Source organism: Peromyscus maniculatus, chromosome 1 (assembly GCF_049852395.1).
Source record: "Peromyscus maniculatus bairdii isolate BWxNUB_F1_BW_parent chromosome 1, HU_Pman_BW_mat_3.1, whole genome shotgun sequence".
In the NCBI taxonomy this organism is placed as follows: domain Eukaryota; kingdom Metazoa; phylum Chordata; class Mammalia; order Rodentia; family Cricetidae; genus Peromyscus; species Peromyscus maniculatus.
In genome coordinates, this window is record NC_134852.1 from 29,278,559 (window position 1) to 29,300,535 (window position 21,977).

General features: G+C 45.0%; 1 protein-coding gene across 6 annotated transcripts; it reads right to left on the minus strand.

Annotated features, from left to right (window-relative positions):
- Positions 1 to 1,064: 1,064 nt before the first annotated feature.
- On the minus strand, positions 1,065 to 21,197 carry LOC102924282 (MHC class I-like protein MILL2). Of its 6 annotated transcripts, XM_076572258.1 has the most exons (8): positions 19,055 to 21,197; positions 17,052 to 17,087; positions 16,369 to 16,619; positions 7,485 to 7,748; positions 6,990 to 7,262; positions 4,079 to 4,357; positions 3,846 to 3,977; positions 1,065 to 1,334 (listed from the first exon to the last, which is right to left on the minus strand). In XM_076572258.1, exons 3-7 carry the CDS (start codon positions 16,457 to 16,459, stop codon positions 3,880 to 3,882), a joined length of 1,005 nt encoding a protein of 334 aa, XP_076428373.1. In that variant the 5' UTR covers positions 16,460 to 16,619; positions 17,052 to 17,087; positions 19,055 to 21,197; the 3' UTR covers positions 1,065 to 1,334; positions 3,846 to 3,879. The 6 variants fall into 6 exon arrangements, with proteins under 6 accessions (XP_076428373.1, XP_076428393.1, XP_076428381.1 ...); XM_076572278.1 differs by lacking the exons at positions 17,052 to 17,087; positions 19,055 to 21,197 and adding an exon at positions 7,977 to 9,834 and having other exon boundaries at positions 16,369 to 16,441; XM_076572266.1 differs by having other exon boundaries at positions 7,485 to 7,636; positions 16,369 to 21,197.
- Positions 21,198 to 21,977: the final 780 nt, after the last annotated feature.

The following is a 21,977-nucleotide window of genomic DNA, read 5'->3' on the forward strand; positions in this document are numbered from 1 at the left end:
GTGAATGTTGCCATGGTGATAAGGTAGCCTAAAATGTGAACAAGGCCCTGACACTGGGACAGGACAGCAGTATGGACCAGCACTATCTGTTACTACGTGACTGCAGGAGAGAATCGGCTAGACCTAATCCCTGAGGACATGCAGTCATCAGGAAAACCTACACCCTCTGTCCCACCCCTTGGTGACCCTGACTGTCTTGTTAAGACTCATAAGCCCATCAGAACCATTGGCTAATGTCCTGGGCACCAATGCAACTTGAGTGTCTATGCTGAGACTCAGAAGGAGATGCCCAGGTGACTATTGGTACCCAAGCATTTTGTGGAATGTCCTGGAGTTGGAGCAAGGTGAGATTGTGTTTCCTCTTCACATACAACAGCAATAGCATATATTGTTTGAGGAATCTCTTGGACCAACCTGACCAAGAGTTTGAAAGGAGGTTTTTCATCCCTGGTTCTGGATTTCTATAAATCAATGGCTCTTGGTGTGGATCATTCTCATGCCAACTTCATTTAAAAATATGTGTATATGATGTACTTTTAGGTAAACATAATATAATAATATGAGTGCTTATAACGTTTGAAATATCCTTAATGCTATATATTCCTCTTCTATCCTTCCTCCTCTGTATCAAACTCATTCACATCCACCAGTTAAGAACCCCCCTCCCTTTTTCCATTCCCCTTTCTTAGCATCTGTACAATGCTCATCCTACCCCCATTGTCTCTTTTAACTTTCCTACTTCTCTGGGTATTCCAGTTATGAGAATTACAAATGTGAAAGAATATATCACTGTCTTTCTTGGTCTCAGTTACCTCAGTCATATTTTCCAGCTCCACTCATCTACCTGCAAATTTTATGCTTTCTTTTTCCTTACAGCTGAATAATTTCACTGGGTCTATGCATCACATTTAAACATAAACTGCATCATCATCCCAATAGATGCAGAAAAATTCTTTGACAACATCTAACATGTCTTCATGGAACAAGTCCTGGTGAGTGTAATGATGGGAGGAGAATACATCAATATAACGCAGGGTACAGATGACAAAGCCACAGTCAGGGGATGTTTTAATTGTGCTGAAATGGGATTTTATTTGTATGTTAATAAATAAAGTTTGCCTGGAGGTCAGAGGTCACATAGTGAGGTCACATAACGAGCCATAAGCAGAAGTCCGATGGTGGTAGCACACGCCTTGAATCAATCACATGACAGGCAGAGTCTCTGTGTGGTCAAGGACACAGCCAGCATGGTGAGCCTTTAATCCCAGTACCAACCATAGAGACCTGGAGGTCTGTGTAGACCAGACAGTGATGAGGAAGTCATGTGACTGGGCCTAGAACCAATGAGAAAGCAGAACAGAAAGTCAATAAAAACACAGGTTACACAGGAAGAAGCTCTCTCTGGGGAAGCGATGAGGTGGTAAGATAAGGTAGTCATGGCTCTTCGCTAGTTCTCTGATCGCTTTGGCTGTTACCTCTGTATTTGGCTCTGTGTTTCTTATTTAATAAGACTGCTTAGAAATTCGTCTACATTTGGCACCCACATGGCAAGAATTCATTAAAACACCATTGGTGGCCTCACAGGACAGAGGTTACAGGCCCCAGGCCTGGCCGGAGCTACAAGCGGTCCGGCCACATCCAGTCAGAGCAGCACGTGACCAGAGCTACAAGCTGCTACGTGCAGCTGGAGCTACTTGCAGCCAGATCACTGACTCACGTGGCCGGAGCTTAAAGGGGCCAGAGCTACAAGCAGCTCAGGCCTGAAATGGCTCAAGCCGGAGCACGTGACTGGACTTTAGCTTTTAGCTTTTTTCTCTTCTCCTGGTAGATAGTAGTTGCTTGCTCTCTCTCTCTCTCTCTCTCTCTCTCTCTCTCTCTCTCTCTCTCTCTCTCTCTCTCTCTCTGCAACCATGTTGTTTGTTCAGTTTCTGTGAAATCCTATGAGCCCAGGTTAGTCAACTCTGTGGGTTTTCTTGTGATGTTCTTGACCTCTCTGGGTCCCACAATCCTTCCTCCCTCTCTTCAGCAGGATTTCCTGAGCTCTGCCTCATGTTTGATTGTGGGTCTGCATCTGTTTCCACCAGTTGCTGGATGAAGCCTCTCTGATGACATCTGGGCTAGGCACCAATCTATGAGTATAGCAGAATATCCCTAGGCATCATTACTTTGATTTTTCTCTACAGTCCTCTTTGGTTCCGTCCTAGGTCTCTGGGGATCCAGCCTCTGGGTCCTGGCACTCCAGGCAGTGTCGGGGGTGGCCCACTCTCTTGGCATGGGTCTGAGGCTGGACCAGTCATTGGTTGGCCACTCCCACAATCTCTATGTCACCCTTATCCCAGCACATCCCACAGTCAGAACACAGTGTAGGTCTAAGGTGATGTAGCTCACTTGGGGTCCAGACACCTCCACTGGAAGTCTTGCTTGGTCACAGGAAGTTGCCAGTTCAGTGTAGGATTCCACTATTGCTAGGAGTGTTAGCTGGGGTCATCCTTGTCGATTCCTGGGAGTTTCTTTTGCACCAGGTTTCTACTGATCCTGAAATACCCCCTTTCCCGTTGGTTCTTTCAGTACTCCCCCCAAAAAAATACCCCACCTGATTCCTGGCCCCACCCCCACCTTGATTTGACGTACTTTAGAGCCAGTTTTTTGTAATTGTTAATCTTAGACCTTAGAAATTAATATCATATGTATTGTTTTCAAGTCTGATCCTTAAACACATTAGAGAACATACTCAGACTTTTGTGACTTATAAAAGCCATTTAGTTTCCCATTCTGAAGACGTATATCCATATAATCTTTATACATCAATCTTTATGCATTAAATAATTTTTATATTTTTATAGTTTTTTATACCTTATCTCCTTATCTTTACAGCAATTTTATTTTTAAAACCACTATAGTAGTATATGTAGAGCTCCCTTTATTATTTTTAAAATAAAATTAGTTGGGGGGCCAGCTCACCTCCTTTTTTTTTTTTTTTTTTTTTGGTTTTTTGAGTCAGGGTTTCCCCATGTAGTTTTGGTTCCTGTCCTGGATCTCGCTCTGTAGACCAGGCTGGTCTTGAACTCACAGAGATCTGCCTGGCTCTGCCTCCCGAGTGCTGGGATCAAAGACGTGTGCCATGGCAGCCCGGCTCACTTCCTTTTATTGTGAAGGAGTATTAACATTCAACAGGTTTTGCTGTGATCATTTTAGGCTGGCATAGCTGAAGGTAGAAAGAGAGTAGTTCAACCTAGAAGATAGACCAGAAGTCCTGTATTGGATCTTCAAAGATCTATCTGATTATTAATACGGACTTAAAGACACCACAGGGATTAAAATATCCTCAAAATCTTTAAATGTCTGTATTTATGTACACATAGACTGCCTCAACCAGATGATTCATGAATATCTTTTGAGGAGAAGTTTCCATGTTTGAATCAAGATGCTAATTGCAATAGACACCATCATCATCTGGTGAATTGCCTGCCTCTCAATCATCTTTTGGGCTACCAGGTCCCCCTCTGTATTGTTTGGCTGTTTGCTTTCTACATATTTGGTGAAGAGGCGGGAACACTTGTGGTTTGCCACAATCTGGACTTTCCTGTGGGCTTCCTGCCTGCTTTCCTGTCCCTGTGTTTCCCAATGCCATCTAAGAACACATGGGAAGCAGCACGGTACATCCACCAGGGGGCGCTGCCTCCCAACAGCGGGGGAGGTTAACAGGTCCTGGATGGTGACTACTTGGATCCCTCCATTCACCAGTGGGGCAAAAAGTCGCTTATGTGACTACCTTTCTACCTGTACAATTTACAAAGAGAAGAAAGGGCCTGTCACCCCCTTTCACACCCTGCAGGGATGCTCACCTGGTCTCTTGCTGTCCTGTGTGTTCTTGCTTCTCTAGGTCCAGACTAGAAACACCAAGAAGGCAGGAAAAGCAGAAGCCACAAGAGCAGAAGCAGAGCTGGTGGCTTCAACAGTTTTCCTGGCTTGAGGTCCTGGAGAGACCAGAAAAGTTATAGTGATTGTATTCCACAGGGGCTTCCCTACCCTGCCTCCTCCCTTCCCCCTTAGAGTGATGCTTGCCCCATTTCCTCACCAAGGAGTGTAGGGACTTCAATGTTCTTGCTGCAGTGCCTCAGACGGCAGGTGAAGTGTGGTTCCTGTCCAGGAAGAACCCAAATAGACACCCAGGTCTGGTAGGTCCCATCCCCACTGGGCAGGATGGTCCCAGGGCCAAAGGTGTGCTGCTGTGCCAGCTTCCCATCCCGCAGCCAGGTCAGAGTGGCCACAGGAGTATACAGATTAAAAGCCCAGCACGTCAGGGTGATCCTGCCCAATTCGTGCACTTTGCTGGTCACTGTCATGTTTGGGGAACCTGAGAGATGATAAAGTGGGTCAATTAAGATGAGGACCTTTCAATCTCTGAATGGAGTGTTGCCCAGAAGAATCATCTAGTTCACATTCACTGCCCCCCACCCCCGCCCACTAGATGGCACAGCTCCCAGGGGTTATAGGACTGTGGGAGGCTGGGGCTCAGCTCCAATGGCCCTTGATGCCCTTGAAGATCCATCCCTTATTTACATGCTGATGATGAGAGGACAGGGTGTCCCTGCTGTCACGGGCCAGCAGTTCCTCTTTCCAACACAGGTCATAGATGAACAACAGGCACTGAGAGTACAGAGGCTCAGTGTTTATGGGGGCCACAGATCAGACCGTGGTGGGCTGTGCCTTTTCTCTATGACAAAGCCAGCTCATCAGTCACTAGGGGACAGGTGAGGGACTCTCTAAGTACAGTCAGCTGACTGTGGCCATGATTGTTTGTTCCTGGAGTTGGCCAAAAACTGATGACCAGTATCTTTCTTCCTTCACAAATATCCCAGGACAACCTCTATTTTCTGTTACAAGATTTATCTAAAGCTTTAAACATCACATTTCAGATCCCAGACAGGTCCATTATCATAACACTAGAAAGGTAGAGGCAGGTGGTAGTGAATTATGAAACTCTGTTCTCTGAAAAAGACAAGCCAAATAAAAAATAAAAGTTGATCTTTTAAATATTTTAGAATTATCTACTTTATTTTATGTATGTAAATGTTTTGCCTGCAAGAATGTATATGTACCATGTGTAAACTAGTGCTTACAAAAGTCATCAAAGGTATTGGATCCCCTAGAACTGGAGCTACAAATGGTTTTAAGCCCCCTCATGAACACTGGGCATTCACCCTGGGTCCTCTGCAAGAGCAACCAGTGCTCTTACCCACTGAGCCATCTCCCAAGCCCCAACTTGGGGGTGGGGATGGCAAAGACACAGGTTAGAAACAAAGCAGGTTAGAGTGTGTGTCCCCACTGCAGAACTACAGTGGGTCAGTCATCTCCTGCATACCTGCGGAAAGACTAGGCAGAGCTCAGTGAGGCTGGAGACCCCAAAAGCCTTTCCTGGTGAGAATCTGAGGGCAGAAACAACCAGTTATTATATAATGTCACCCTGTGGACATTTTCTCCAGCCTCCTTTCCCTGGGAGACAGGCCACCTGTGGTCAGATGAGTATATGAGATTCACACACAGCTCCATTGGCCCCTGACAATCTATGGGTGTCAGTCCCCACCTATAAGGAGAACTTGAGAGGACATGAAAATCTCACTGTCAGAGGCCAGCTGATCCAGCCTGTGATGCAGAAGACTTTGTAGACACTGATGGGACAAAGAGCTTCCCTGTTCTACAGGGACTGGACACCTGACACAGTGGACTGTAGCTCCTTATTCATAGAAGAAATGAAAGCCTGTTCTGCATGCTCTAAGGCACAGTGAGGTACCAACCTTCCCAAGTCAGGGAACTGACCAGGGTCCTGATTGTTTGCTAAAGGCTTTAAGTTTTTCCCCTTGAAGATTCCTGGATGATAAGTGGTTTCTTCATTCTGACTGCCCTTTCACCACACTGGTTTCTGTGGACACTCATTATGGGAGTGAACATGATGCCCAGCAGAGAGTGTCGATCCACAAGAGGCAGAAAGGAAGTCTGGTTAAACACTGAGCAGTAGCCAGTGTTAGTTTAAACTTTGAGAGTCTGATCCTGGGTAGTTTGTTTTAAGTATATTTAAGTTCAGTACAATTGGCAAAAAAGATTCCTGGTGATAATTAACTGAATCCTGTGTGCACAACTAAGCTTAGGACATGACTACATCAAAAGTCTTGGAAGGGACCAGTGACATCGACCATAAAAATAGATCCTATAGGTTAACTGAAGAAACAGGCTCAAGATAAACAATTTCATGATGAAGGTCTGGAGGAGAATAGTGTTGTAGATTGAATGAGTCAAACAAGATTAGGATAAGGGTCTTGGGGATCCTGTGTGCCCTGACCATACAGATTGCTCAAAGGTCAGAAAGCTCTTACCCATGTCTCTCTGCTCCCAGATTTCTGGGTGGAAAACATCTCTCCCTTTGAAGAGAGAACCCTTTGTGTTCATCATTCTCCTGGTTCCCTGGTGCTTATCACTGAGCACAAGGACCCAAAGGCCCCCTACTGTTCTGTGTTTTTGTCACAAGATTAAATTGAAGAAGAAGCATTGAACTTGACCTTCCTTAATCAAGACCAGAACAAGAGCAGAATGACTTTGACCCATGACACAGAATAGGTTGTGAACCAGCTCCAGGTGCAGAAGTCTCCTATCTCAACTCCCCATCATGATGACCCCACCTAAGGGACAGAACTCCACACACCCAGTTGTCTCAGTTCTTCAAAGTGAGCATCCCAGAATGTAGGACAATTGAGTGAAATCTAAGATTACTGACATTTGGGGACCTATAACTATGCACTCATGTCAGAGATACCTAAGCTTCCCCACTTAAGGTGCACAACAGTGGCTCTGGAGATTACTCACACTCCATCTGAGTGTCACCTTAGACTATGTGATGCTTGTCTAATTTAGTGAGAATCCAGTACCTCATAAGCACTGTAGCAAGACGCTGTCAGACTCAGTGAATGGACCCACCCACCCATAGTCAGTACCTGTATCCATCAATTGGTTCCCCGAATAAATCGAATATCTCTGGAGACGGTCAGGACATATGCCATTCAGAAAAGTCTTAACTTTTTCCACACTGGGGCCATGTCTCTCCCAGAATATCTTGGATGAGTATGCTGAAGGCACAGCCACTTTCCATGTTGGGATCTTCTGGTCAAAGATGAGGAAGTCTTGCCCATCATAGCCCAAGCGCCAGAAGCCTCCAGTGTTGTTTCCTTGGGTTTCACAGCCGAAAGTTGCCTGAAGGGTGTGAATGCCTGGCCATACCAGACAGAGACTTGTCACTTTATTTTTTAAGGACCTTATTTCCCTCTGGTCTTAAGGTGAGTTGGGCACATCCTGTGACCTCTCAGGAGTCAGGTCCTCCATCCCTCACAGAAGCATCACTAGTTTAATCATTCATCCCAGCTGTGTCCAGCCCCCAACTCTGACTTTAGAGGCCAGAGTTGAATTGCGTGCTTCTATCTCTGCCTACTCACCTCGATGCTGGCCCTTCTGGGTCATGACCTCAGTCAGCATCCTCCTGAGCTGCTCCTCCTTCTCCTGCATGTCCTCAGTCTCTCTTGTCCAGATCTCAGCTCCTCCTTGTCTCTTTATTCTAGGCCCCCAGAGCTCTGCTCTTCTCCTGTAGCTGTCATAGCGCAGGAAGAGCTCATTATCAATGTATCCCTGGGCCCTGAATTTGGACCTCCTTGGCCCCTCCAGAGACAAGGCCATGAGGTTATAGTGCAGAGTATGGGTTCCTAAGAGAGGAAGAGAAAAATGACACAATTAACAAGTTGATGGTTTTCACAGTCAGCTCTGCCTTGAGGAATTGAGCTCAGAATGTACTGTGTTCCTGTGTGAGTGTGAGAAGCCAAGAGGCTTTCATTAGAGCATGAAAGAGAAAAGGAGTGAGAGAGTGAGAGTCAGAAGGAGAGTTTGTAGTAGAGAGATGTAAAATGGCCTTCTGGTGTCTGAGGCCTGGGTACCATGAAGCCATGATGCTCTGGTGTCTTCCGCTGCCAGCCAGGGTCCTGGTGTTGTCTGGGCCCTGGTTGGTGCTGTGGGTCATGTGTCTGTCTGTGGCTCTACAGCAGCCAGGGTCTGATTCAATATTTGTGGTTCCTGTTGCAACCAAAGGCTGTGTGGTTGCCTGGGGTCTGATCAGCCAACCCGGACCATGTTGGTGCCCAAGGACCATGCATGCTGCAGCTGGCACCATGCAGATGTGAGTGGCCTGTCCTGCTGCCAGTGTAATGGTGACAACCCATCCAGAGCTGCAGTTGAGGGCCATGTCATGGTTGTGACCCCACTGCAGCCAGGGTCTGTGTTGATGTTCAAGGCTCCTGTTACCATGGACAGCCATGCAGATACCTGAGTTCTGGGGACATGTTTGTGTCTGAGGGCCACTGTTGCTGGGGCCATGCCAATCTGAGTGGACTGCACTGCCACCTGGGGCAATGGTGACATCCAGACATGGCTGCTGCTGAGGACCATGTCTGGGTCCATGGCCCAGCTGTGTCTGGGGTCGGTATTGATGTCTGTGGCCTGTGGGATTTCAGCAAGCCATAGGAACCCATGAGTGATGAAATCAGAAGGCCAGGCTGAGCGGTCCCTGCCATTGGTGGGCCTGGGGAAAGGGACCCTGCCCCTCACTGGACACAGAGCAAGAGAGCTGGTCTCTACCCTCATGGGAGAACTGGCTCCATTCTTGGGAGAGATGGCCTCACTGCTCACCACAGTTGAGGGAGAAATGATTTTAATGTAATGGGCATAGGGTATAGGATAAAAGGGCCAGACAAAGGAACACACCCTAACCCTGAAACCAGAGCCAAAAAACCCACTGTGGCCCTGGAACCAGAGCCAGTGAAAGAAACACACCTTGGCCCTGAAAACAGAGCCAGAAGGTTAAGAAGAGCCAGTGAAAGAAACACACTTTGTCCCTGAAGCCAGAGCCAAAGAAACATTCTCTGCCCCATCAGCTGAGCATGAAATCAGCCAATCTCCGAGATGCATGATTGAAATCTGACCAGTTCCCACCCTGAAAATCTCCACTGTGGAAAAACTCTGCCACAAGAAGCCATGTGTGGGCCCTGTGCCTGTTCCTTGGGAGTTTGCCTTTTTCCACCTTGGCAGAGGCAGCCACTCGTCTGGATTCCTCCCTCTCAATAAATCTCTTGAATGAGTTTTGGGTGAAGATCTTCTTTCACTGGAATGGAGAAGCTCAGAGAAGTTAACTACTTTAGAAGGAGCAGGAGCAAACTGCTACATTTCTTGGGGGGAGGGGTTCCCATTTAGCAGAGTGTGGCAGAGAAGTAGCAATTTTCACTGGAGCAGAGAAGCAAGGGACATCTCTACAGGGAAACTCTCTTAGTAGAGTGGAGTAGAGATGAGCTGTAAAGAATCTCTGGGAGAGGACCAGGATTAGCACATTCCTGTAGGTAAACCATCCACTATCAGACCACAGACATTGGTATAGCCTGGCTTCTGAAAGCCGGGATACCTTTCCCTTCAGAGCTGTAAATACTTAAATAGGAAACCTGGCTCCTCCTCTCCCTCACCTGAGGTGGGTGGCCCCTGTGGCCCAGACTGCCCAGTTCAGGTAGAACCCAGACCCACAGCTGGCCCTTGGGTTGGCCCACCCTAACATCTACCCATTCTAGGACCTGCTGGAGCTCCTGAAGTGACTGGTCCTGCGGAAAGATACTCGCGGGATCTCCACGACTCAGGGCTGCTGCAGGATATCCCAGAGGAGTTTCAGTGGGGTTGCAGTGATGACAGTGTACCAGAAACCAGAGGCTTTGAATCAGATCCATGACTCATTGCAGTCAACATTTGCTAGTAAAGCTGATTGGACAAAGGATATACTATGTGATTCAAAATAATATAAGGGAATACTTCAAAAAAATCTCTACTCCATGATGTTGAAAAATCAAAAAAAAAAAAGGGACACATTTCTAGATCGAGTCAAACCACCAAAGCTAAACCATGAAGTGATCAATAGCCTAAATATAACCATAATAAAGGGGAGATTAAAAAAAAGTAATGATAATCCTTCTGAAAAAAGCAAATGAACAAACACACACACACACAATAAAACAACCCAGGCCCATATGGTTTCACAGCATACTTCTACTGTATTTTTAAAGAACATCTAGAGCCAATTCTTCTTAAATTAAAACAAGACACATATGGAGCGTTCTCAAAATTGGTCTATGCCAGTATCAGTCTCATACACAAACCAAGTAAAGACACAGCAAAATCCCCAAATCACAGACCAGTATCCCTAGTGAACTCACATGCAAAATCCTGAATAAATGACTTGAAAACCAAATACAGGCACATATCACGAACGTCCTCCACAATGATCAAGTTGGCTTTATTACAGAGACACAGGAATGGTTTAGCATATGTAAGTTAACAAATATTATAAAGCCTAGTCACAGGTTTGCAAACAAAAAAAATCACAGGATTGTACTAGAATGTTTTAAGGTGTGTTACTTTTGTTTATGTTGCATCTGTTTAACTCTGTGAAGCTGTGTTACTGTGCCTGTCTAAAACACCTGATGGTCTAATGAAGAAAACTGAATGGCCAATAGAGAGCAGGAGAAAGGATAGGTGGGGCTGGCAGGCAGAGAAATATATAGAGGGAGAAATCTGGAAAGGGGGATGAAGAACAAGCCAGAAAAGGGAAGGACATGAAGGGCCAGCCACCCAGCTACACAGCCAACAAGCCAGGATGTAAGAGTAAGATTTACAGAAGTAAGAGAAGAGGAAAAGCCCCGGTGCAAAAGGTAGATGGGATAATTTTTTTTTTGTGATATATATTTTTTATTTTACAATACCATTCAGTTCTACATATCAGCCATGGGTTCCCCTATTCTCCCCCCTCCCACGCCCTCCCCTTACCCCCAGCCCACCCTCCATTCCTACCTCCTCCAGGACAAGTCCTCCCCCGAGGACTGTGATCAACTTGGTAGACTCAGTCCAGGGAGGTCCAGTCCCTTCCTCCTAGACTAAGCCAAGTGTGTAGATGGGATAATTTAAGATAAGGAAAGATGACTAGAAACTAAGCCAAGCTAAGGCCAGGAATTCATAAGTAATAATAAGCCTGCATGTGTGAATTTATTTGGGAGCTAGGTGGTGGGCCACTAAAAAAAGAATAAGAAGCAAACAACAACATTACAGGATCATTTTCATAGTTCCAGAAAAATCCTTTGAAAAAAAAATCAAGTATGTATATAAAGAAAGTAGCAGAAAACATATGAAATACATGAAAGGACAAAGAATTTTACTGGAGTATTGACCCGAAGAAATAAGGAGCTGGAGCTAAGAGTGAGAGCATGCATGGGGCTGTGCATCCGGTCCCTACAACCACAGTGAAAAATCTAAAGAGTATAGAAGATGGGAATTCCACCGAAGAAACCTGTAGCATCTGAAAGTTAGGACTTGTGATGGGATTTAGAGCCGATCTGAGTGGATAGGCTCTGCTATGGTGAGCAAATATATGGTTGGTTGGTTGGTTGGTTGGTTGGTTGGTTGGTTGGTTGGTTGGTTGGTTGGTTGGTTGGTTGGTTAATGGGCTCAGACAGTCTCTGACCTCCTTCTCCAGGAGATTATGCCCCCATTTGGGATCCCTGCCTCTCTCCAGTCTGATAAAGGCCCAGAGTTTGGTTTACCTCCCAGATTTCTCAAACCCTATCTAAAGCTTTTAACATCCCTAAGCATTTCTATATCCCTTACAATCTTCAATCCTCAGGGAAGGTAGAATGGACTAACCACTCCTTTAAAAATATACTTATTAAGACGTCACAGGAACTTCACCTTTACTGGGTATAACTATTGCCTCTGGCTCTTTTCAGGGTCTGGGCTCTTTCCACACAACCGCTTTAAATTACGCTGTTTGAACTCATGTATGGGAGGCCAGTTCTAATCCCTGGCTTTCTATTCAAACCTTTGCCACTCCCTGACCACCCGCTCACCCCCTTACTCTATCACCTCTATTCTCTCCTATGGAATTGTGCTGACCGTTCCCTACCCAGGCCATGTGACAACCCCTGCCCACCCCCAGTCAACAGCACGGATCATGTCCTTCTCCCACCCAAGGCCAGCACCCCTCCCCACTTCCCCCAAATGGCAGGGACCCTTCAAGCTAATTCTTGTGACCTCCATAGCTGCTAAGCTCAAGAGCTTTCCTCACTGGATTCACCCATCTCACCTACCGCCTTTTACCTCACCTCTACCCCAGGGTAATCCCTCCTCATGCACAGTGATGCAAACAGGGCCTTGCTCTCTTAAGTTCTAGAGGACACAGAGATCAACTGCCTGTTTCCAATTCCAGAAGAACAAGACTTCGTCCCACAACTGTACTCAACCCCACTGGATTGGGGACCCCATATGTTTTTCTTCTCGGTTCCCCCTCTGCGTTCTCCTGTCCCTACTGATCACACTCTGCTCCATCAGTTCCCGCCCCCCCACACCGTCTCTAATAACATATTCAAAGTTCTAATGAACCACTCAGCTGACTCACAGGACCACCATCAGCCACAGAGCTGGAGGTGCGAGGACCATCAAATACACCCAGGTGGTAAGAAACAGTAACACCCCAGAATTATTCACACCCCCAGACTCAAAATGTTCTGGACTCTGCAAAACAGACTTTAACATATAAAAGTTTATTATTGTAAACTGCCCTCAGCAATCCATCACCTGTGTCTCCTGGATGCTGAAGTGATAGGGCGATAATGAAAGGAAACAGATGCCTTAAGGTTTGTCTCAGGTGAAGATAGGAAGCCTAATTGATAATAGAAAAAAAAGCAGTTCCAGATTCCTGTCTCTCTTTGCTACATGACTCCATAATTTCAACACTAACCAATAAAATTCTGATAGAAGAATACTCAGCACTACAATATCATAGCTACAAGTTCAGGATTTAAATTCTCTTTGGTCACTTCTTAATATGTCTATATTTGTCTCCTTTGTAAAGTTAAAAATTCTTCTGAGCTCCAGGGAGTTGACTTGGACCCACCCGGACAGGTCAGATCCACTTCAAATAAGTATCATTCAAACTTTCCTGGTCTTGCGACCCCCTCCCTCATCCTTAGGGTCCCCCCTCATTTCCTCCCCCACCAAGTACCAGGATCTAAGAAAAAATATTTTCAAAACTTCAACTTCTGCCTCACCAGCATCCTGTCAGGCCCAGGCTGTAAGATCCAAGCAACACTGGATGATTGCCAAGGGCTCAGAACAGCAGTGAAGACAATCAGCTACCTCAGGACAACCGGCTACCTTGGAAAAAGTCCCCTGCCGCTCCCAAAATTAACTGGTGCCCTCCAAGTCAGCTGGAAGCAGTTCCAAGAGACACAACGCCCAGTTCTCATTCACCCACCACCCCTAATCCCTTACTTTTATTAATAACAAAGAGGCTGGAATGTTATTCCTAGCCACTTCTGGAGTCACATGACCACACATGGTGTCAGCAGTCAGGCAAAATGCTTAGTCACTCCAGGGCCTTACATCCTATGTAATCTGTGCATAGCATGGTCAAGTAGTCTGCGCAAAGTGTGGTCACGTAAGCCATGTGCATGTGTGGCACAGCTACATAAGCCCATATGTGCATCCATGAGGCGACCTATAAAAGCAGACTCCACCCTGCCCTCTCTGCACATTTCTCTCTGGGAGGCCTACTCATGTCTGTCCTTTCCTTCCCCTAATAGAATCTCTTATAGTGGGTTTTGTTGTACCTCGTGTTCTCTTGTGCCCTGTAAATAACATCGGTAAATAAATAACACTGGGGACCCAATGCCTCCCTGGGCTGTGGTTATCACTGTAGGGTAAAAGGGCCAGTGAAAGAACACCCTGTCCCTAAGACCAGAGCTAAAAACACTTCCTGCCCCTAACCAAGTTCAGGACTTGAAGTCCCATCAATCCCTGAACTCTGCTCAGAGTCTGACCAGGGTTTCCCTGGCAAAGTGTTAACAGCCCTGGCTCTGGCTCTGGCTCTGACTCTGGGAATGGTTTCCTTGATGCGAGTGTAAGAACTCTGCTCCAGCAGGGGAGGGGTTTACAGCTCTGCTCTGCTCCAGCAAAAGAGTCATTGCATCAGACCTCACCCAATAGATTTATTGGGAGGGAAAAATCCAGCAGAGTGTTTGCCTCTGCTAGGGAGAAAAGCAGTGAAAACTGAACAGGATACAGAGCTTATATTGTTTCTTGGGGGCGGAGCTTTCCAGCTCTGGGAAACCATTGGCCATCCTGCCCCCATCAAGTTCCTGGGAGTCTGTGATTATACCACTATGCTAGGACAGCCAAGCACACTTCCTCCCACAGTCAGAATCCTTTAGACATGAAAGTTCCTCCAAATGGCTACCAGATGTGCATCTTTCCAGGGACTCAACTAGATAATACACACATATACACAGAGAGAAACACAGACACACAGACATACACACACAGACACTCAGACATATACACACAGAGACACAGACACAAACATACTACACAGACATGAGATGCACAAACACAGACACACAGAGAGACACATAGACACAGACACACGCACAGCACATGGACACACACATACAAAACAGAAACACAGATACAAACACAGAAACACACAGGCACACACACAGAGAATCACACAGATATGCTGCAAGTCACAGGAAAATGTAATGGAATCCAGCTTCTATCACAAAAGCTATTACTTGGAAAGGTCAAGGACTTTTCCGAAGGGCAATCCATGGCTTAAGGAGTTTTGGTGATATTTTAGCTTTTGTATACGTATTAGCCGATTCCTGCAATGACTTTCTTATACGCTGTGTATGCTTCCAAGAACTCCTAACAGTGTATTTACCTGATATTCTTCTCAAGCACCCTAGGCTGTAACAGCAAACCAGGTGCGATGTACCCATGAGGCAGACTGCCTAGGTCTGGCAGTGACCAGTGTATGGCGGCACAGGAAAAGAGAGGCAGTTTTGTTTTAGTGACTTAGAGACTCTTTTACCTAACCACCTGTGGGATTGTAGTTTGAGCACATTTGTGACAGACTCATAACGTTTCACCTGACCACTTATAAGAATATACTTTGAGCACATAAATTCCCTTTCTGACTTACTCCAGGCCTTATCAACCCCACCTCCTCTATTCACATCCCCGTTGTGGATGAAGCTGGCTATCATGGCTCTGGTAGGGCGCTTGGAAGCTTTGCTTGGTATTGGAAGAGTCAGGCTGCCGGTGAGATGGAGACCAGTGCCGCGAGATGGAGACCAGTGCCGCGAGATGGAGACCAGTGCCGCGAGATGGAGGGGAAGGAACAGAGATGGAAAAGAATGAGGATGAAGAAGAGGGTGGAGATGGAAATGAGTTAGAGTTGTGAGAGGACAGGAGGAGAAGGGACAGAGAGGAGCTAAGTACAAGAACAGAAAAGAAGCTGTGTAGAGAGAAAACTGACTCAAAAGAAAGAAAGAAAGAGAGAGAGAGAGAGAGAGAGAGAGAGAGAGAGAGAGAGAGAAAGAAAGAAAGAAAGAAAGAAAGAAAGAAAGAAAGAAAGAAAGAAAGAAAGAAAGAAAGAAAGAAAGAAAGAAAGAAAGAAAGCATATGAACTAAAGGGTCACATGTACATAGATTCATTTAATATCATCAAAGATTAGATTATCAGCTGGTCACAGATTCTTCCTGGACCCTGAAAGGGCTTTCAAGGGGCTGGACTCCCATAGTCCCTGTTACAGACACACGTACAAAGACACACAGAAACACACAAACACACAAACACACACACATTACACAGACACACATAGGTACACACACAGACACAGAAGCACACACACCATGAAGACACACACAAGACACATATACACAGACACACAAACACACACACAGACATGGACACACACACTCAACACACAAAAACACAGATACAAACACACAGAAACACACAGGCACACACAAAGACACACACTCACACAGAAACACACAAGTACATATATAACACAGAAACATATAAGCACAGACACAGAAACACACACACCATGAAGACACACAACACACATACTCAGACACACACAGACACACACACACATGACACAGACACACACAAGCACACACACAGACAAACACAGTCCCATACACAGACATCAGACACACACAGGCACTCACAGAGAAACATACACACACCACACAGACACAGACAAACACACAGCACACATACACAGACACACAGAGACACAGACAAACACACAGCACACGGACACAGGCACACAGAGACACACACACACTCACTTACCAACAGACACATAGACATGTATTTACCCACCCCAAGTTCCCTCATGCTGCCCCCCACAGCCCAGGGACATAGCGAGGTCCCTCTCCCTGCCCAGCACTCACCTGCACAGGTGCCCAACAACTCCTCCAGGAGCAGGCACTTTAGTGACAGCTGGACTAGGGCTCTGGGTTCCAAGGACAACATCGTCTTCATCTGCCTTCATGAATTATCTGAGTTCTCTGCAGATTCAAAGCCAGACACGCTTCTCTTGTAGGTCCACCCAGCCCAGGATGCCAAGAACTGAAGTGCATCACAGAGGGTGGAGTAGAATTGTCAACAGATGAACAGCTGGCTTTGTGGGAGATGAGCTAGTCTAGGAAGGTGAGAGTCACTGATAGAGTGAGAATGCTTGGGGTCAGGCAGCCCTGACTCAAATCCTGTATTCCTCTCCCTGGAAGCATTACAGCTTTCCTTTACAGCTATCCCCACTGCATCTCTGCAACAAGCAGAAAGGTTTCTTCTTGATGTTTTGTTTTGTTTGTTTTCTTTGCTTTCTTCAAGACAGGGTTCTCTGTGTAGCTTTGGAGCCTGTCCTGGATCTTGCTCTATAGACCAGGCTGGCCTTGAACTCACAGAGATCTGCCTGGCTCTGTCACCCGAATACAGGGACTAAAGGTGTGCACCACCACCTCACGCTCTTCTTGATGTTTTAATCAGGAGTCTGGAATACATATAAACCCCTCATGCACCAGAAACCTTGTTTCATTATCTATTCCCCATATCAAGATTCCATAGACATGCTTACACAGGACTCAGGCAATTTATGCTTGGAATTCCCCTTCTGCAACGACAAAAACAAATAATGTAAGCTCCTTGGTAATGACTTGTTGAGAATTAATAAAGCCATGAAAGACGGGAAATTTTGAAACAATTTAGGTACCTATTGTTTGACCTTTGGGTTAGCTATGCTGCTGTCTGGATTGGGCTCAGCCCCTGGGACTGAGCTCACCACCCACTGCTGCTGAGCAGAATCTGCCCAGCCTGGACTTGAGTACTTTTAAAGCAGAACAGTAAAATTAAAAATGTATTTTATATTCACACACACACACACACACACACACACACACACACACACGAGAGAGAGACACTAGGTAGTTCATATAATTTCTCACTAGTTTAGAAACTCAGGGAGTAAGGGTGGTGCTGCACACATTTAATACCAGAATTTTTTAATAAGCGAATTTATTTATTTATTTATTATGTATTTATGTGTCATTTATTTTACTTCCCTGGCACACCCATCTCCTAGGGAAACAGAGAAAGTTGTGAAGCCAGCACAGCTGCTTGACAAAGCTCCAGCAAAGCTGAGCCACACACTATGATTGATAGTTGACCTGAGGCCCTTTTGATTGGAATCTCTGTGTGTTACACTCTTGGTAGGCTATTACGGTAATGATGTCTTTTCTGGGGAAATTGTTTCTGTATCTTCCTGAAGAAGTCTTGAATGACTACCCCTTTGCTTCCAGGGAAGTAACCTTAGTTGATCACACTTGGGAGTCTTCTCTGTGCCTTGGAGATTGGTATCTGCTCTTATGCAAACTCAAGAACAAAACAGAACCACATAAATTCAGAGGAGGCTGACAAGGTTGAGAAGAATAGGAGAATTGACACTGGGTCAGTGTAGCTGGACTTTCTCCGGTCCTTCCATGCCCAGCAGACGAATCTCTCCCACCCAAGGTCCCACAGCTGCCTATAAAATAATTATTCAGAAGCTTATATTAATTACAAATTACTGGATGGCCTATGGCTTCAGCTTCTTGCTAGCTAGCTCTTTCATCTTAAATTAAACCATTTCTTTTTTTCTTAAGAAATTTTTTTATTCATTTTACATACCAATCACAGACACACACACCCCTCTTCCCTCCTCCTGCCCCTCCAGCCTTCCTTCCCTCCCATATGTGCAAGTGCCCTGCTGTGTCCAAAAAAAGACTGTTCCCTTATAGTTATCCACTGGCTCTGGGATCTTTCATCCCTTAGTCCATAATTTGGGTAAATGAGAAAGGAGTGGTGGATCTAGGAGGAGTTAGGTGAGTGAATTAATGTGACTATCATACATTTTTATAGTTAAAAATGAGACAGAGAGAGAAAAGAAGAAAAAGCTCCATATAAACCTACAATCTTGTAAACAACCTTAAAAGTTGGGAGGGAGGCACCCTGCATGGCTGGCCAAAGCTCTCCTGGAAGTGATGGGTTATAGAGCAAAACTCCAGGGCCAGGAGTAGGATTGCTCGTGACTGGTTGGTCAGGGAGCCCCTATGGACTCAAGAAACAACGCAGGCTCTTGTCCTTGCTCTTGGTTCCCCAAAGAACTAGGTGATAACACTTGGTTGCCAAAGGCACCACACATCACAGTCACACGACACAGAGCTATGGAGCTGGAGCTGTGTTTGAAGCCTCCTTCCTGCCTGGTAGCTTTCATAGTGCCAGAAGATGCCATGCAGGCTGTTGGGGGGTGGGTGGGGAAAGTCTTACCCAGCTGTGAATCCAACTATGATATCAACCTGCCAGGAAAGATGTTCAATAGTGGCACAGATGGTATGTGGGTAACCAACATGCTCTCTGATTGGGTTGGAGGTCCATTCCACATGAGGGATTCCATATGTGGTACCATAAAACCACTCAAAATCCCATGGCATGGAAGGTCATAGGGCCTGGGGGTGTGGTGTGTGTGTGTGCATGCTAACTTCTGTCATTATTCAAATTTTCAAAGCATTGGACTACTTTCTAAATAAGAATGTTTATACTCACAGACAGTAAAGACTCTCCTTGGCTGTAATCACTGAGTCTTCTCTTCAGTTGAACTGCATTGAAGGAAGAGAAGAATGAGCAGCACAAGGTGCTGAGAACAGCGATTGTTTAGTGCTCAGCACTGGATTAGACACTTTTGTGTCTTCTCCTAGGTTCAGGGAACATTGCCGAAGAGGGAAAGATTGTAAGAGCTGGAAGATGGGGAGACGCACTGCAAAACGCCATCTTCTGTGCAAGACACAGTCACTGCAAGCAGGAACTTACAACTCTGGATAACTACGCTGGGTCTGCCCAAGAATGGGCCCATCAGCAGCAGGGAAAGATGAAGGAGGGATTTAGGGGGGGTTCTGAAAATGGAACAATTACATGAGAGGATTAATGTTGATGGCATGTATGTAACATCAATTATGCATATTATTTGTTTACTTATCAATATTTTACAAGTTAAAAAGATAATCCATTTAATTGCCAAGATAAAAGTTTTAGAAAAACTTGTTAAAATAAATTATAGAGAAATTCAGACTCAGACAGAAGAATTTAAGGGTGAAATTATTTCAGGATTGGATTATAAGGTTACAGAAAGACAGCCTGTTTTCAAACAATCACCCTTAATTTAGCTGGTAACCATACAGCAACTATCTGATCAAGGACGTGCATGAACTAATTGGACTACAGTTGAAATGTTATATTTAAGGAAGTTTGAGGAGGCTATAATATCTTATGGCACACATTTTCCCTTTGTAAAGCAGATGTTAAACTCCTGGTCAACTTGTAATAGGATTATTCCTCAAGACTGGAAAGAATTAGTAAGGGCTGTCCTGGAACCAGGAGCATAACTGCAGTGGCACATGTGGTACAGAGATGAGGCTAAGACCACAGAAAGCCAATGGAGAGGTAGAGGTGTGGGAATTTCCCAGGATCAGCTTCTTAGAAAAGGCCAATATGCTGAAATACAAAGACAATGTTTATATGATAACCAAACCTTAATTCTAGGACACATAACAGGCATGAATGCATGGCACAGAATTGAGGAAGCAGGAAAGCAAATTGAACTTGTACAACCACTTTGGAAATCAATATGACACTTTCTTAGAAAATTGGGAATCAATCTCCCTCAAGACCCAGCTACAACACTCTTGGGCATATACCCAAGGAATGCTCAATCATACCACAAGGGCACTTGCTCAGCTATGTTCATAGTAGCCATATTTGTAAAAACCAGAACCTGGAAACAACCTAGATGCCCATCAACTGAAGAAAGGATAAAATGTGGTATATATACACAATAGAGTACTATTCAGCAGAGAAAAACAATGACATCATGAGGTTTGCAGGCAAATGGATAGAACTAGAAAATATCATCCTGAGTGAGGTAACCCAGACTCAGAAAGAAAAACATGGTAAGTACTCACTTATAAGTGGATACTAGATGTAAAGCAAAGGATAACCAGACTGCAACTCACAACTCCAGGGAGGCTACCTAATAAAGAGGACCCTAAAAAAGACACAGGGATTGCCCAACCACAGAGAAATGGATGAGATCTACTTGAGCAAACTGGGGATTGGGGGATAATGGAGGGCAAGGGCCAAGAGAAAGAGAGCTTAGGGGAGCGGGAGTTCCCAGCTGGATCAGGAACAGAGTGGGAGAACAAGGAAAGAGGTACCATGGTAAATGAAGACCCCAGGGGAATAGGAAGAAGTAGAGTGCTAGAGAGGTCCCCAGAAATCCACAAAGATGACTCCACTATAGACTAATGGCAATGGTCAAGAGAATGCCTGAGCTGACCTACTCTGGTAATTGGATGGCCGACCACCCTAACTATCATGATAGAACTCTCATCCAGTGACCTTTCCTAGAATTTGACAATTAACCTAAAATTTTTCTTTTCAGAATAAAGATACCTTGGCTCATACCCAGCAGGAAGCAATTTTAAGAATACGATGCCCACATTCCCAAAGAGGTGGTGTGGGGCGGGTGGGTTTTTTTTTTTGGTCTTTTAATGGTTTTTGGGTCTGGGATAATTTTCATTGTTTAGGAGGGTTGGTTACAAGTTGTTGTTAAGGATTAGAAAAAGGGCTAAGCAAAGGAGATTAGATTTAAGGTTATTGTTTAAAAAAAACGAAAAAGACAATTACTAGTTTTAAATACTTTACATTGGATTGGATTGTTTTATATTGTATACAAATTATATATATATATATATTGAAATTGATATTGTTAAAAAATGCTATGTGTATATTTCTAATCTTGTTCAAGATATTGTACTTATACAGTTCATTTAACAATGTAATGCAAATTGCAGATTCTTGAATGTTATTATTGCCAACTATTAGGATATAAAGAAATGAAAGTTAGCAGTTAGACATTACAATAGAACTTGTAGTCATATTAGGTATGTTTTCAAGATTTCCAGATATATTTTAGATAGACAGGTCATCTTCAAACCCTTCAGAGATCTACAGAATGTGGCATTTAAAATGTTTTAATAACTTAGAAAATTTTTCTTTTTGTTATGACTATGAGACATGTCGGCTTCTGGCAGTACCAATCTACTTCAGAGAAAATATGGGCATTGAAGAAACTGCATATGGAGTTAACTTTCATTGTAACAAAAGTTAGCCACTGGACAACAAAGTATCCTCAGATCAATTGCTGAAAAACAGGACAAAATGGACAGACAGGACACGAAACAAAGGACTACTGATTCTTGTCAAAACAAGTGTGGCTGTGGCTTTATCAAAAGGCATCTTCTGGTAGACAGGCCCGGCGGTGGTCGACAGGGACATACAGGCCCGGTGGCGGCCCGCAGAGGTAGACGGGCCCAGCAGCGGCAACCAACAAGGACATAAAGGCCTGGTGGCAGCCCACAGAGACATACAGGCCCGACGGTGGTCCGCAGAGGTAGACGGGCCCGGCAGTGGC

What these genes read in the sequence shown, in the direction of transcription:
- LOC102924282 (XM_076572258.1), bottom strand. Translation starts at nt 16,459, where the DNA reads ATGAAGACGATGTTGTCCTTGGAACCCAGAGCCCTAGTCCAGCTGTCA. An exon ending in GTTGTTGGGCACCTGTGCAG is followed by an intron (nt 7,749 to 16,368) that starts GTGAGTGCTGGG and finishes TTCCTCTCTTAG; the next exon opens with GAACCCATACTCTGCACTAT. An exon ending in CCAGAAGGGCCAGCATCGAG is followed by an intron (nt 7,263 to 7,484) that starts GTGAGTAGGCAG and finishes TGGTATGGCCAG; the next exon opens with GCATTCACACCCTTCAGGCA.